The 16,915-nt window shown below is 37.6% G+C and overlaps 1 protein-coding gene across 1 annotated transcript; it reads left to right on the top strand.

Moving 5' to 3' along the window:
* Positions 1-13,003: 13,003 nt before the first annotated feature.
* Positions 13,004-13,513, top strand: BDB00DRAFT_240068 (uncharacterized protein). The gene has a single exon (XM_053116614.1). The coding sequence runs from the start codon at positions 13,066-13,068 to the stop codon at positions 13,438-13,440; it is 375 nt and encodes a 124-aa protein (XP_052972527.1). The 5' UTR covers positions 13,004-13,065; the 3' UTR covers positions 13,441-13,513.
* The last annotated feature ends 3,402 nt before the right edge of the window (positions 13,514-16,915 follow it).

The raw sequence follows: 16,915 nt of genomic DNA, 5'->3' as shown, positions 1-16,915 counted from the left end.
CAATTCGCTGTACTCGCACACACACGATGGCAACGACGATTACCTTTTTCTTTTTGCATATGCCAACACGAAAATTGCCGGTCTTGATGGATAAGGTAGTTATATATGCTGATGGGTGGAATATAGGGTTTTATTATTGTTACTGTAGATGTTATGGTTGGGATAAAAAAATAAAAGTAAAAGATCATACATTATGTAGTCATTATGTTTCAGTTGTCTGCATAAACGGGTGTGGGATGGGATTGCATGTTATTACAAGTGCTTCTATAAAAACTATAGATATAGCTCTGGGCGGTGATGATAATATGGCAGGGACAAAAAAGAAAAGGCGTTTGTTGTTATGAAGGAGGAAGTTTTTTTGCTATTACAACAGCAACTTTATTTGTTGTTAATAACAACAACTATGAACAACCGACAAGTTACTACCCTTGACAACATTCGCAACGCTCTCTCTCACTCGACTGTACCTGGCGTTCTTGCACTCATTCCTGATGAAATCGTGTGCGTTCCTACTGCTCAATGGCAGATCTTCAAGGATCGCATCTCGGAATTGTGTGGATACAAATGGGCTCACAAACGCGAGACTGTGAATGGCACCAGACGCTCTGCCACGCAATATCAAAAATTACAAAAACCATCCGTATCCACGAAACAACATCCTTCGCACTTGTATAACTCTTGTAAAACCTTCTTTGTTATCTTTCTTATATAACGGTCATCATACTTTATTTTCATCCAATCCACATCAACACAAAAGGAAAGAAACCCGTCAGTTATCCTTCCAGCTATCTACAGCTCATTTATCCATCAAGACCGGCGATGTTAATGTTGGTATATGCAAAAGGAGCAAAGTAATCGCGTCAGGTTGTATGTTTTGCAAGCCAATGGCGGATCAGCGTCATGTTGTATATAATTGTGTTTGAGTAATGGAGAAAAAGATTGTTGCGTCGTTGTTGTTGTGAGTACGAATCGATTATGCAAGTCGAAGACGATGTTGTATTACGCACGTAAGTTTGAAGTTGGAATGGTACAAGATGGTGCATCAAGTATATACAGAGAAAAAGAGAAAGAAACAGTAATTCTGAATGAGCATATGTCCACTAAAGCTATACCCCAAGCACAACCGATAACCTTTTCCTTCCCTTGTTCACTTACCCGGCGTTTTTTAAGCAGTAACGGCGGTCTACTCCTTACAAATCTTGAGCAAGCGCTTTTTTTATTAGAAAACAATTACCTTCATTTCGTTTTTCAAGAAATCCGTGGATTGTGCCGTTTTGTTTTCTTTTTTCTTCTATTCATCGTGAAGAGAGTAGGAGCCATTTACAAGTGTGCGTCGCAGCTGTTGATTTGCAAGGCGAATGGTAATGAGAAAAAAAAAACGGATCTTTGGTTGTTGTTGTTTTTTCCTCCCTGCTTCCGCTAACAAACCCCACACTTTCCACCTACCTCAGCCACCACCCTCCAATTTAACGTTCAGACCCTGTTCCCACAGCAAAATAGTAGGCTTGTGCACACAGTGAGTCTCTAACGCACTCTTGCCATTTCCTGTACGTTAGCCTGAAAGCTTCCTATCACGAGTGAAACAGCCATACTATATCTTACTTGACTTTGGCTTTGTACTGCTTAACTTTTATTATGTCTTGACTTGAATTGAAAATCTTAAGTACTTACAAATTCTGCTGATCTGCTCTGCTACACTTAATATATTATCTACTTCTTCAACTTTTTGAAGTCTTAGTTGACTAAAACTATGTCCAGGCTGACTGTTATTATGTCCAGGTTGTCTATTATTTGTGTTTGGATTGATTATTATTCTTGTCCAGATTGATTTTCATTCACGTACAGATTGATTTTACTCATGTCCAGATTGATTTTAATTCATGTCCAGGTCGATCCTTATTCATGTCCAGGTCGATCCTTATTCATGTCCAGATCAATCTTTATTCATGTCCAGATCGATCTTTATTCATGTCCGGATCAATCTTTATTCATGTCCAGATCAATCTTTATTCATGTCCAGCTCGATTTTCATTCATGTCCAGCTCGATTTTTATTCATGTCTAGATCGATTTTCATTCATGTCCAGCTCGATTTTCATTCATGTCCAGCTCGATTTTCATTCACGTCCAGCTCGATTTTCATTCATGTCCAGTTCGATTTTCATTCATGTCCAGATCGATTTTCATTCATGTCTAGATCAATTTTCATTCATGTCCAGTTCGATTTTCATTCATGTCCACTCAGATTAACATTCATGTCCACTCTGCCTAAATAAAAGTTCAAACGTCCGCTAGGAGATGAAAAATCCTGTATGATAGATACATGTACTGCAATTTACAGCACTGTAGCTACAATATTGCACCTTCTAGAAGTCTTAATCCACCCTAAATAAAGCTACTTTTAGTGATTTTTATACATCCTCTTATGTAATGTCTAAAATAAGCAATGTGACTGTCTTCAGTAAAAACATTTTTAGATATATATACATCATCTGTATATGCCTACAAAGTTTTATAGCAATAGCATTAATGATAGATGAGCTATGACCTATAGAAGGAGAGATATTTAAGGATGGATTAACTAAAAACCACCTATATACCAACACAAAGTTTTGAAAAAATTAAGTATACACATCTGCTATTACTGTACCTGGGAAAACATTTAGCCGTCGGGGAAACCAATTACCCATCTATTTCCTTTTTAGGAAGTCACGTGATCTACGCCACTTACTAAGCCCCTAAGGAGTGACTGTAAGAATATACCCGGTAGCTTGATGGCTTGGTAAGTGGCTTAGATCACGTGACTTCCTAAAAAGGAAATAGACGGGTAATTGGTTTCCCCGACGGCTAAATGTTTTCCCAGGTACAGCAATAGCAGATGTGTATACTTAATTTTTTAAAATCTTTGCATTGGTGAAGTAGGCATCCCCTTATTTCACCCCGGTTGAGTTTGAAAAAATTGGAGGGTGGGTGGCTGAGGCTGGAGGAAGGAGTGGGGTTCAACAGCAGCAGCAGGGAGGGAAAGAAGCAACAACCAAAGTTTTTTTTTTATCATCAACAACCACCATGGCAAATCAACAGCTGCGAACACACACGTATATGACTTTTTATTGTCTCCATGATGAATAGAAGAGAAAAAGAAAACAAAGCGGCGCAATCCACGGATTTAACAATAAAGGGAATCATGGTAATTGTACTTGTTTTTAAAAAAAAGCATGTGCTCATTTGTAAGGTGTAGACTGCCGTTACTGTAAAAAGAACGATAGCCTTTCAAAGCTGCGTAAGCGATCAAGGGAAGGAAAAGGTTGTTGGTTGTGCTTGGGATATAGCTTTGGTGGATACATGCTCATTCAGAATTACTGCTTTTTTCTCTTTTTTTTTCTGTCTATACTTAATGTACCATCTTGCGCCATTCCAACGTCAAACTTACTGCGTAATACAACATCGTCTTCTACTTACACATTCAACTCGTACTCACAACAACTATGACGCAACATTCTTCTTCTCCATTACTCAAACACATTCATATACAACATGACGCTGATCCGCCATTGGCTTGCAAAACATACAGCCTGACGCAATTACTTTTTTCTTTTTGCATATACCAACACAAACATCGACGGTCTTGATGGATAAATGAGCTGTAGATAGCTGGAAGGATAACTGACGGGTTTCTTTCCTTTTGTGTTGATGTGGATTAGATGAAAATAAAGTATGATGACCGTTATATAAGAAAGATAACAAAGAAGGTTTTACAAGAGTTATACAAGTGCGAAGGATGTTGTTTCGTGGTGAAGGATGGTTATTGTAATTATTGATATTGCGTGGCAGAGCGTCTGGTGCTATGCACAGTCTCGCGTTTGTGAACCCATTTGTAGCCACACAATTCCGAGATGCGATCCTTGAAGATCTGCCATCAAGCAGCAGGAACGCACACGATTTCATTAGAAATGAGTGCAAGAACTCCACGTACAGTCGAGTGAGAGAGAGCGTAGCGAGTCGTCAAGGGTAGTAACTTGTCGGTTGTTCATAGTTGTTGTTATTAACAGCAAATAAAGTTGCTGTTGTAATAGCAAAGAAACTTCCTCCTTCATAACACCAAACGCCTTTTCTTCTTTGTCCCTGCTATATTATCATCACCGGTCAGAGCTATATCTATAGTTTTTATAGAAGCACTTTTAAAAACATGCAATCCCATCTCACACCCGTTTATGCAGACAACTGAAACATAATGACCACATAATGTATGATCTTTTACTTTTATTTTTTTCCATCCCAACCATAACATCTACAGTAACAATAATAAAACCCTACATACCACCCATCAGCATATATAACTACCTTATCCATCAAGACCGGCAATGTTCGTGTTGGTATATGCAAAAAGAAAAAGGTAATCGTTGTTGCCATCGTGTGTGTGGGAGTATAGTGAATTGCAGAGGAGGATGATAGTTGTGGTGGTGTGTATGCATCATGGGAATATAATTATCATCGCATTGACGTGAATACAAACAGCAAAGAAAGAGATGACCGTCATTACGATGATGATGTGCTTGAGCGTACAAGTATTAAAACAAAAAGACCGGCGTCATAGTCGTCATCGTGTAATATGGGCGTACATGATAGTGAAAGGTGAATACGTCAGGCTGTATATTTTGCAAGTCAATGGCGGATCAGCGTCATGTTGTATATAATTATGTATGAGTAATGGAGAAGAAGATTGTTGTATCGTTCTTGTTGTGAGTACGAATGGTTTGTGCAGGTAGAGGACGATGTTGTATTACGCACATAAGTTTGACGTTGGATTGGTGTAAGATGGTGCATCAAGTATATACAGAGAAAATGAGAAAGAAGCAGTAATTCTGAATGGGCATATCTCCACTAACACTATACCTCAAGCACAACCGACAACCTTTTCCTTCCCTTGATCGCTTACGCAGCTTTGAAAGGCTATCGTTCTTTTTACAGTAACGGCGGTCTACACCTTACAAATGAGCACATGCTTTTTTTTAAAAACAAGTACAATTACCATGATTCCCTTTATTGTTAAATCCGTGGATTGCGCCGCTTTGTTTTCTTTTTCTCTTCTATTCATCATGGAGACAATAAAAAGTCATATACGTGTGTGTTCGCAGCTGTTGATTTGCCATAGTGGTTGTTGATGATAAAAAAAAAAACTTTGGTTGTTGCTTCTTTCCCTCCCTGCTGCTGCTGTTGAACCCCACTCCTTCCTCCAGCCTCAGCCACCCACCCTCCAATTTTTTCAAACTCAACCGGGGTGAAATAAGGGGATACGTGAAGTGGTCTGGGTGACCGTAAGAATTTACCCAGTGTGACTGCTTTTCCTCGACATATGACTACTTCTCCTCAGAAGTAACTGTTTTTTCTTGACTACCATATATAGAAAGGGGGTGACCGTAAGAATTTACCCGGTGTGACTGCTTTTTTATGTGTGACTGCTTTTTTATGTATGACTGCTTTTTCTAAAAAGTGACTGTTTTTCCTCGACTACTATATATAGAAAGGGGGTTACCGTAAGATTTTTCCCATGGTGACTGCTTATCCTCAACTTGTGACTGCTTTTCCTCAAAAGTGACTGTTTATCTTCGACTACCATATATAGAAAGGGGGTGACCCTAAGAATTTACATAGTGTGACTGCTTTTCCTCGACATGTGACTGCTTTCCCTCAAAAGGGACTGTTTATCCTGAACTACCATATATAGAAAGGGGGTGACTGTAACAATTTACCCAGTGTAACTGCTTTTCCTCGACATGTGACTGCTTTACCTCAGAAAGTGACTGTTTCTCCTCGACTACTATATATAGAAAGGTAGGTGCGAAAGTGGTTAAGGCATCAGCTTTGGACCCAGAAGATCAAGAGTTCCAATCCCTCAGCGACTAATAAGTATAAACCTCATTTCTGGCTTACCTAAATGTTTCTAGAGTGTGGGAAAAAAAAACTACATATAGAGGCACATATAAGCAATTATCTCAGCTAGAAAGGAGGCCAGGTTTGTAAAAAAATTTGTTACTTATTTTTATGTTAGGAGACTTATTGGAATCTTTCAGATTCTCAATTAAGTCTAAATAACAACCTACCGGTTGTTTAGGATTGATTTCATCAAAGTCAAGACCTCTTCAAAAAAATCAAAGATTTTTTATCAGACCCCCCCAGCATTAGGAATTAAACTATAGATTCGATTTTAACAAATCGAATAAAATAAAAAAAAATAAGATTTATTTTTTTAGATTTTAATATCTTAATGATTAATAGATTTCTTAATTTCATTAGAAATCTTATTATCATAAGATATTCGATGAGTCTTCTTACTATAAATATATATAAGATAGAAATAATAGAGTGATATTTATATAAGAGTAAAATATAGAATAGATTAGATAGAAAAGGGTTTGCAAGGTAGCATAAGTAGAGAGAGAATGAAAAGGAGGAAGGAATAAAAGTACAGAAAAAGAGTGAAGAAGGGAAGGAAAATAAGGCTAATCTTCTATATTAACTTCCTCATTACTACTATTTTCATCCTCATCACTAATAATAGTAATAATATTATTATTACTTGTTTGTTGTACTTGTTGTACTTGTTATGCTTGTTGCTGATGTTGTTGTATATACAGCTGATTTAGCTGAGAAATTAACTGCTATTGCTGCTGTAAGAGCTGTTGCTGTTATTGGACCTATTGGTCTTTTTGCCCCAATTCAGATTGCAGCTGTGTTATTTGCTGTTGTTGTTGCTGTAAAAGCTGCTGCATCTGTAAGTGTTGTTGCTGTTGCCTTTGCTCTTGCTGCTCAGATTACTGTTGTAACTGGCGTCGTTGCTGTCTATGTCGTTGTTGTTGTTGCTGCTCTTGCTGCTGTCTCCTTTCATCCCGACGCTCTATATACTGTAGGACCCTTTGTCTTTACAGATTAAGAAGGGCCCTATTTTGCTGTTCTTGTTGCTGTTGATCTTCTTCTTTGTCATCTTATTCTTCTTCTTCTTCTTCTTCTTCTGCTTCTTCTGCTTCTTCTCTTTCCTCTTCAAGGTTAAGGGGGTCTATATTACCCTCCTCTTGGTCTAGATCATCTCCTTCTTCTAATGGTACTTCAGAGAAAGGTTCTAAGAGCCTAACAGCATCATCAGTACTACCCTCAAAAGGTAGCTGCTGATCACTAGGATCTATGAAATACGATTCCCTTATAATATAGAGAAAATGATTCTATAGATCATCAGCAAACCGCCTTTGCCAAATGAACCATAAAAGCTGTTTTTTAACTAGCTTTTTAGTTCTATAGTTCCGGGTAATGAGCTACTTTATCCAGCCCCAATTGCCTAAAAGTGAGTATTAGATATTAGGGGTATTCAATTACAAAAATGAAAATTTCGTATGAAATGAAAAATCTCGCCATTACTAAATACAGTTTTCATTTCAAACCCAATAATTGGGGTACTCAATTACTCAACTTTTTTTTATTTTCATTCAACTTCCCCTCTTTCTATTCTTTTCATCAAAATATTCACCTTTGTTCCCAAGTATGCCCAGATACAGTGAAAAACAGCAAAACGAACATGTCCTGGAAGTTTTAGCATACTTACAGCAAATCGAGAGTACGATGGCTATGATTGACGATGATGAAGATATGTCAGGCGACTCTGATAGCGATAAAGATGATGTCTTCCTATCGTATAATTTACTGTTGTCTATTCCTTGGACAGAAGTGTATAACGCAAGTTGCAGTCGACGATACCTTGATAGAGCACAAAAAGTCGCTGATGCTCCTAGTAGGATCCACTGGCTTTTCAACGAGTTGGACGAACAAAGATTTATCCAAGAAGTTAGGATGTCTAAAGGCGCATATGCATTACCAACTGTTTTTATATAAAAACTATTGGTAATAAAAATTTAAAATGGTTACAAATTAAATTTTATCTTAAATAAAAAATAAACCTATCAATAATGAATTCAGAATATATAAATAATTTAAATGTAATAATGTTGCAGAGTTATCACTATTAGTATTTACTAATATTTAACTTTTAAACTCAATTACTTTTTTTTATAAAATTGAATTTTTTTAAAAAAGAAAATAAATTATTGCTTAATTCAATATATTTATTCTCAATATGGAAATCCTTATAAGCAAAAACTCTATGGAAAAATCTATTAAAAATATTATGAAACAGGTTACTGAAAAATATTTTGAAGATGAAATTTTAGGTGATACAAAAGAAAAAAAAGAAAAAATAATGAAGGAAATAATAAAAGAAAAGATAATAGAAATAAATTCAAAAAAATTTTGGGATGAAAATACATCACCTAATATATGCACATATATACATAATAGAGGAAAGAAAGCAGGTTATATGTGTTGTCGAAAAATTAGAACCAATCTTCTAGATAATAAACCTGATTATTGTTGTTGTACTCATTCAAAAAAACATGTTCGGAAGAAAAAAATTATAAAAATTATAAAAATTATAAAAAATAAGAAAAGAATCAAAAAGAATCAAAAAAAAGTTAAAAAAGTTAAAAAAATTTATTTAGGAAATCCATCAACCCTTTTATTTTCTAATATCTTATAAATTTCTCTCTCTCCTCCCTCCCTTCTAGTCTCGCCTATGGCGAAACAAAAAAACGAAGTTTTTTCAATGAGCGAAGCTCATCTTTCTTTAATATTAATTGTATTGGAAAATACCTACTGGTATTTTTCTAAATAAATTTATTTATTTTTACATTAAATAAAATACATATTTCTATTATTAATTTATTTAGAAAAAATACCAGTAGGTATTTTTTAGGTCACTTCGTTGCACACTCCGTTCCCAGGGTTTGTCTTCGACAAAGACTTGAAGAGAGAAGAAGAAGAGGAGTGATAATATTTTTATAATTAAAGTTTAATAATTTTTTATTTTTATAATCAATATGGGTACAGTATTTGATTTTTTTTATGATATAAATAACACAATAATACATTTATTTTTCTAATATTAAATGATAAAAAAGAAAACATTTAATTTAGATACAAAAAAATAATTATTTTTATTAAAAATAATTATATTTTTGTAAACATTAAGGTAATGAAGTACCCACAAAGATGCATTCTTCTTAATTCTCGATTTGATTAAAGAGAATGCAATCTTTGTTTCAAGTGGCCAGAAACCACAAAAACCTGTATTTGTGCAACTGCTTGTCGCTTTGCGCCATCTTGGTTTCTACGGAAATAGTGCAAGCATTGGGAATGTTGCCAGATACTTTAGGATTGGAGGTACTATGCATAATAAACTTAGTTGTATACATACGTCTTTACACGTGAGACTTATGTAAGGTAATATGTTTTAGAGGGCTCTGTGATCAACTACACAAATAGGTGTATTGAGGCTATCTTGGCTCTTGAAAGTACCTATATCCAATGGCCTAACGATGCAGAAAAGTCCTTGTCCAAAAGTGATATAAGTCGTGGATCCGCTTTTGAAGATTGCATTGGTATCATTGCTGGCACTCTTTTTCCCTTTGCAAGCGAGCCTTGCATTCAGCCGCAAAGCTACTTCTCATATAAAAAGAAGTATGGTATTTCTGGCATTTTGGTATGCAATAGCCAGAAACAAATCATCTATTCATACGTCGGCTGGCCAGGCTCTACCCATGACAGCCGCATCTTCAGCAACAGCGCTCTCCACCATCATCCTGAGCAATACTTTAAGCCTGAAGAGTACCTTCTGGGTGACTCAGGTTTTGAGTGTTTGCTAAACGTTATTATTCCATTTAAAAAGCCACGCAACAGCAGCTTGACAGATGAACAAGAAATGTTCAATTACAAACTTAGCTCGGTAAGAAAGTATACAGTATGGTGTGCTGTAAGGATATAATTGTATTCACTTAAGGTGTCCTACTATTACTTGTCTAGCTGTTAGTTGTTTATTGATTTTGTTATAGTTAATAAGCCTGTCTTAAACGGTATAGCCATTAATGGCCGATACAAGTTAAATCAGAATCATCACTATATTCATCATCACTATATTCATCTTCACTTTCATTTTCATGTGTATATATCTGACTATATTCAATGATTAACTTCTGCATTTGCTCTTGATACATTTGCATAATATCATCCCTATTTGTTTCTTTTGCTTTTATTAAATCAATATAATATCTAAAGTATGAATTGAAAAACCTTTTATACTTATATTTTTCCTTTTCAAGTTTTAAAATAAGTTCATCAATAAAACTACAATCATAAGTATCATTTAATTTATCCATACAGGGCTTACATGCAATCATACACATATATTCACCCTCACCTGATTCACATTCATCGTTATCAGAATCACCCTCTGAGGCATCTGCACCAGAGGTGTTTTCTAACATTGCTTCGGAAATATGAGGATTTGAGGATTGCTGAGAATTTGAATTTTCAGCATATATTTCTTTTGTCTGTGTATTTGAAATATGAGGAATTTCAAATTGCTGAGAATTTGAAATTTTCGGTAACTATTTCTTTTGGAGGTAATGTATCGGGGTTTTCATAGTAATTCTCATATTTATGTGATTTTTCCTTTAGTTTTATATTTTCCTTTAATGTTTTCTCTTTACTTTTTCTAATGGAAATAATATCTCTTTCATTATTCGCTTTACTTAAATTATTTTTAGATGAGTCTTTTTGTTTTTTTGATGCTTTACGTTTTATTAATAATTTATTCTTTTTAATATTATAATTTATATCATATTTGTCATAAATTGTTTCTTCAGCAAATTCTTTAATGTTTATACTATTATTATTTAAAAATATACTTAATTTATTAGTATCAAGAACGATTTTGTCATTGTTGAATGTGATTGTGTTGTTCATGTTTAATATTATGAAGTGTTATTTTTATATAATAAAAAAAATTAATTTTTATTTTTTTAAAATTTTTAAATATATACATGCTAAGACATACATAATTTAATTTTATGAAAATTATTTTGGTTACACCAACTTATTGTGGCTATTCATCCAACTAGTACTAATAAATCAGAGCATAATCATTATAACCTCAACCGGTCCCTAACATTGCATAACATCAAAGGTACGAATTCGGATTGAACATACAATTAGAATGCTGAAGATGCGCTTCCAAAGCCTTCAGGAACTGCCGCTGCACTTGATAGATGCAAAACCCTTATGTCCACCCCATTTTAACAGAGGGGAGTCCCCCCCCCAAAACCGAAAATTTTAAACTCCAATTTCAGAGTCACGGCGTGTGGTGCGTCAGTGCTGTGAGCAGCGCCATTTATTCACAAACCGCAAAAAAAAAGGAAGTACTGGTCATTAACAATCAATACACAATCACTAAGAAAAGATATACACGGTCATTGAAGATAAGTGCTTGGAGCCAAGTTAGAAATGCCATTGAATAGAATGGAGAACAATTTGACAGCAGACACTTGAAAAAAAAACAAAGACGAAGGGAAAAGACAACAACAAAGTACTGGCGGGACAAAGCACGGATCCTTTTACAAACACACTGACGATTCTACTGCAAAGATCTCAACACAAGATGCAGTATTGGAATGGCCATTTGAAGCAGGGGACGATCCAAGGGTTAAAGAGAAGAAAAGGGGGACAAAAAGTTCAAAGCTATATACTATGAAGGAGCTTTGCTTAACCACCGGTCTCTTGAGATCTCGCTCTTAGGCATCGTGCATTTTGACGTAGGACATTGGCATTTCGACACACGGTTACAATTCACGATGGAATGAACGATTATTGAACGATGAAGGCCAGCTAATATTGTACCTGTGGTTCTTAACGGGTATGCTTTTTTTTTGCTATAGTGCATTCGTGCTATATTCTCAACGATGTGCTAATATATATATAGGCAGGATCAGTCAAAGGTATTATGTTGTTGGCTCTTTCAGCCATGCGTTGTAAAGGAGTTCGTGTTCAAGAAAAGAGGGACGTTTTAGGTAAAGCATAGAAAACATGATATGTAAGCAAGCGTCGAATATGATTGGCAATATACTAATTCCCTCTATTCTCTCTTAAAACCAAAGATACACGTACCTGTCAATACATCATAGGGACCAAAACATGTGAGTATTACATATCATATATGTCTGTAAAGAAGAAACAAGAGTGGAAGAAAGTAAAACAAGGGCTAATATATAAGTATAAAGTCTATAGAGAAAGGGATACAATAAAGGACAAAAAAAAAACAAGTTCGGTTATGCATTTTGATGGCGGAAACGGGAGTTTTGGGGAACAACGGCAATGTCAGACAACTCATTGCTAATGCCTTGTGCTTCTTCGGTGAGCTTTTGCAGACGATCGGTCAGCAAGCTCAATTGTTCGTGGTTGCGTGCTTGAACCATTCTGCTTTCAAACTTGCGTTTTAAGGCAGTAATTGTTGCTGTATGCTGTTGGATTGCTTTAGCAAAACTATCTGTTGGTGATAGTTCTTGCTCCATTTCGGATTGGACATCCTGCTGTTCATTTTGCTGTTGCTGAAGGCTTGGATCAGTTGATGTGCTGGTGGCAGCAGTTTGCAATGCAGTATGCCATGCTTCCAATGATGGGCGTAAACCTATGTCGGACACGTTTAAGCAGGGAAAAGTGAAATGACAGTGACCAAACAATGACCAAAACTTTATTTGGTCAATGACCAGATTTTTCCCAAAAGGAACAGTGGTGGGGGGAGCATTTGCAAGAATGGGGGGAAGGCGATGACCAGTAGTGACCGAAAGGGAGAGGCGATGACCAGAGGCGATGACCAGCGGAGAAAAAAAAAGGGGAGGCGATGACCAGGGGCGATGACCAGCGGTGACAGAAAGGGGAAGGCGATGACCAGAGGCGATGACCAGCGGAGTAAAAAAGGGAAGGCAATGACCAGAGGCGATGACCAAAAATTTCCAAAAGCGTGTACAATGACCAGAGGCGATGACCAGCGATGACCAGAATTTTCTAAAAAGGGATTAGCAAAGAAGTATCGATGACAAGCTCAGATGGAAAAAAAACGATAGCAAGCAGGAGGCAGAAGGTACATGGGAAAACGGCAAGGCAAGGCGAAACGGGGATAGCATCTTCGGTCATGAGCGCCGTGTTTGGCAAAGCCCGCTCCACAAAAAAATTTTTTTTACGAAAGGCAGCTTCTGCATCTCTTTCGCTCCTTCACTTCTTTTTCCTCTACTTGTTTTTTTTATTACGTACTGCTCGCCGCCATTGCAACACTCGACCTGCTCAATTGCCAACGCACACACGCTCCATTGAATTCAGCTTTGCCGCATCTCACGTTCCTTTCAGTCATCACTCGAGCAACACTTGTCCTATACGCTTTCTTTATTCTCAACACTCGAATATTACGCATCTCGCACTTTTTTTTTCAACACCTTTGAACGGCCCTCAAATGACTTGCACCTCTGACAACGGCCTGGTCTCTGTCCTTCATTTTGCTATGATCTTATGATCCCAGGACCAAGCTCTTTATTTCTGTGTTGCTAACGTCAACTCTGTCCGGCGTCGTTTTCTTCTTTGCTTGGCCCTCATCAGGTACTTGAACATTTTCTACAAAATTCAGCACTGGAATGGCTATTGTATTTTACGTATATGATACTAAAGAGCACATAGTCTTTGTCTCAGTGGATTCTTTGTTCCTACTGTGGATGGACTCGGCCACTTTTTTATTGTGTTTTCCTTTGTAGTAACAACTGCCGCAGCATTGTTATTGACGAGAGCAGCAACATACATCAGCAGCAACAGCAGCACTCTAGCAACAAACTTTACAACAAACGGACGCAACATCTCTGCCATTAAAACTATTGGAAAAGCCAATTGCCAGTTGATGACCTGCGAGTATCTCGACATGACAGCAACACAGGCACAGCAAAACCTACAGCAGTCTGCACCGTAACGGCCGGCTTTCTTCTTTTGACCGTAAGTGTCTATTCTTTTTTATCAGGCAAACTGGCAAAAAAAAGCAGCTATTCGCACACGGCTATATATCACCATTGAGTACTCCAATTAACGTTCCGTTTACTGTGACAGAAAAAAAATAAGGACGGGCTGACAAACGCGACGATACGGGTCCGGTGTCTCTAGAAACTCTTATCCACGAGCACGAGCAGCAATGGTACACGTGTATTATATAGTGGATCATCTATATACACCAAATTCAGCGATTCACACACGACGATATCTCACCATCGAATAATATAAATAACGATTGGTTTACAGCGGCTGGATAAGGACGCGCGGACGAACGCGACGATGGCAGTTTGGTGTTTCTAGCACGTCATGTCAACGAGCAACAGAGGTGAAAGGAGTGTGCGGATTATTTTTAGAGCAAGAGCGGCTTCAAGCAAATGAGTACTAGTACAAGGATCCGGGCATGGCGGTATCTCATTATCACACAGGTGAGGAAGAGAAGGATACCAAGGATATAAAGATAGCAAAGCTGGTTCCTTTTTTTATTGCGGTGTGGAAGTGGTGGTTATCTTCAGGTAAGGAAACAATAGCATTTTTGACTATATAGTATTAACATGCTTTAATAAACTGGTATTTCATGAATTGAGATTCTGTTGTCGTTTGATATGCAAAAACAGCTCCATATGCTTCAAGCTTGAAAATACATTAGTAAATGTGGTATCTGCGGTTCTGTTGCATGTTAGTATATGAAATCCAATGAGTGGAAGTTGATGAGTGAAATATCTGGTGTTGCTATAATGATGAAGGAGATACTATAGAATAAAAATGACCGGTCTGTGTATTTCCTGAGTAAGACACTGCATTTCCCCAGTTGAGAGTGAAATCATTGAAAAGAGAACATCAGCAACAAGTTGTATCGAATACGTCGTCGTTAGAGCTTGTAGTTGTGGAGTTCAGATGCTAGTGAAAAAAAAAACAGGAACAGCAGCATTTTTATACAGGCTTCTTGCTTATACAGACACAAATGCAATGCTTATGTTCACGCAATCCAACAGATCTTACTGCTGCATTGGCCAGATGTCCGGCAGCTATGTTACCCAAGAACATAGGACATCGTGGGGCATTAAGGCACTCAATAGGTTGAAAAGAAGGGTATTAAGCGCAACGGGTTTAGGGGCCTGGCAGCGAACGCCAGTGAGCGAGCAGGTTTAGTCGAACGCGCAAGTCTTGGTGCGGGTTTACTAAGGTTCCGGGTTTAGAGTTTCCAATTGATGAGCTTGGATGTATATGGGACTCTCTTCTTCTTCTCCACCACCGCTTATTTTGGATTGTTTTATTCGTTGGCTATTTTATATACTTCTTGGATGCTGTATGTATTTGTACGTGTATTTGAGAGATAATTAACGTATATCGGACACGATTTAGCAGAGGAAAGTGAAATGACGGTGACCAATATTTTGTTGTAAAAGAAGTGTTGATGAGAACCTCAGACAAAAAACGAACGATGGCAAAGGAAGGGCAGGAGGAACGTAAGGAAATATGAGAAGGAGTAAGCATCCATGGTCGTGAGTGCCGTGTTTAGCACTCCACAAAGAAATTTTTATTACAAAAGGACACTTCTGCATCTCTTCCGCTATTTCATTTCTTTCTCCTCTGCTTGTTTTTTTTTTAATTACTAGCTTACTACTAGCCACGATTCCAACACTCGAACTGCTTCAATGCCATCTCGTACACGCTCCGTCAGATTCCAGCTTTTCCGAATCTTGCAACCTTTTGAACACCACTCGAGCAACACTCGAAAAATTACTTTTTCTTTCAACGTCAATGAATGCCCCTCGATTGAAACGGATCCCTGTCAAGTACATGGTTTACGAGCACCAGCAGCAACGGTACACGTGCATTATTATACATTGGATCATATATATACAGCAAAATTAGTTAAAAGACAGCGTTCTGCACGACGATATCTCGCCATCAAGTAATCTACATAACGACCTGCGTATCATGGAAACATAAGGACGCGCGGACGAACGCGACGATGGTAGTATGGTGTTTGTAGCATGTGATGTCAACGAGCACAACAGCAGTGAGAAAGAGCGTGTGGATTATTTTTAGATCAAGAGTAACTTCAAGCAAATGAGTATCATTAAAAGGATCCAGGCATGGTGGTATCTTCTATTACACAGGTGAGGAAGTGAAGGATACCGCGGATATAAAGATAGCAAAGCTGGTTTCTTTCTTCGATAGCGGTGTGGAAGTGGCGGTTATCTTGAGGTAAGGAAGCAATAGCATTTTTTGAGTGTATGGTATTGGCATGCTACTGTAATAAACTGCTACTGTATGAAGTGAGATTCTGTTGTCGTTTTAAAATAAAAGCAGCTCCATATGCTATAAGATTAAAAAGTCGTTAATGAATGTGGCATCTGCGGTTCTGATGCATGTTCATATATGAATATTCAATCAGTGGAATTTGCTGGTAGTATACTCACGGTCTATAAAGCTTTACTGCCATAATGTGCCTTTGAGGACTCAATAATGACGATGTCCTTGAAGTTTGTATTCAAGTAGCGATGGATGAATCCGGCTTGACCGCGGAATCTGGCCATTGAACGGCTACAATAGATGACAGCTGGATAAATAGTGCTCCCGGTCTATCCATGACATTCAATTGGTCAAATAGTCCGTAACGTACGGACATTTTAGCAGCGGTAAGCCTATGTCATGACCAGAGACAGTGACCAGCGACCATGAGAAATTTCAATAGAATACACGATGACCAGGGGCGATGACCAGTGCGGAAAAATAGGAGAGGCGATGATAAGAGCAATGACCAAAAATTTCCAAAACAGTACACGATGACCAGAGGCGATGACCAGCGGAGACAAAAAAAGGAAGGGCAATGACCAGCGATGACCAGGGGCGATGACCAAAAATTCCCAAAAGGGTGCACAGTGACCAGGGGCGATGACCAGAGGCGATGACCAAAATTATCTAAAAAGGGACTAGCAAAGAAGCGT

The sequence above is a fragment of the Zychaea mexicana genome (assembly GCF_025766255.1).
Source record: "Zychaea mexicana strain RSA 1403 chromosome Unknown BDB00scaffold_205, whole genome shotgun sequence".
NCBI lineage: Eukaryota > Fungi > Mucoromycota > Mucoromycetes > Mucorales > Lichtheimiaceae > Zychaea > Zychaea mexicana.
Note: the sequence above shows the minus strand (reverse complement) of the source record. Positions and strands in the feature narration are given on the sequence as shown.

Excerpts from the sequence above, each read along its gene's own strand:
- BDB00DRAFT_240068 (XM_053116614.1), top strand. The coding sequence starts at position 13,066 with ATGAGCGCCGTGTTTGGCAAAGCCCGCTCCACAAAAAAATTTTTTTTA.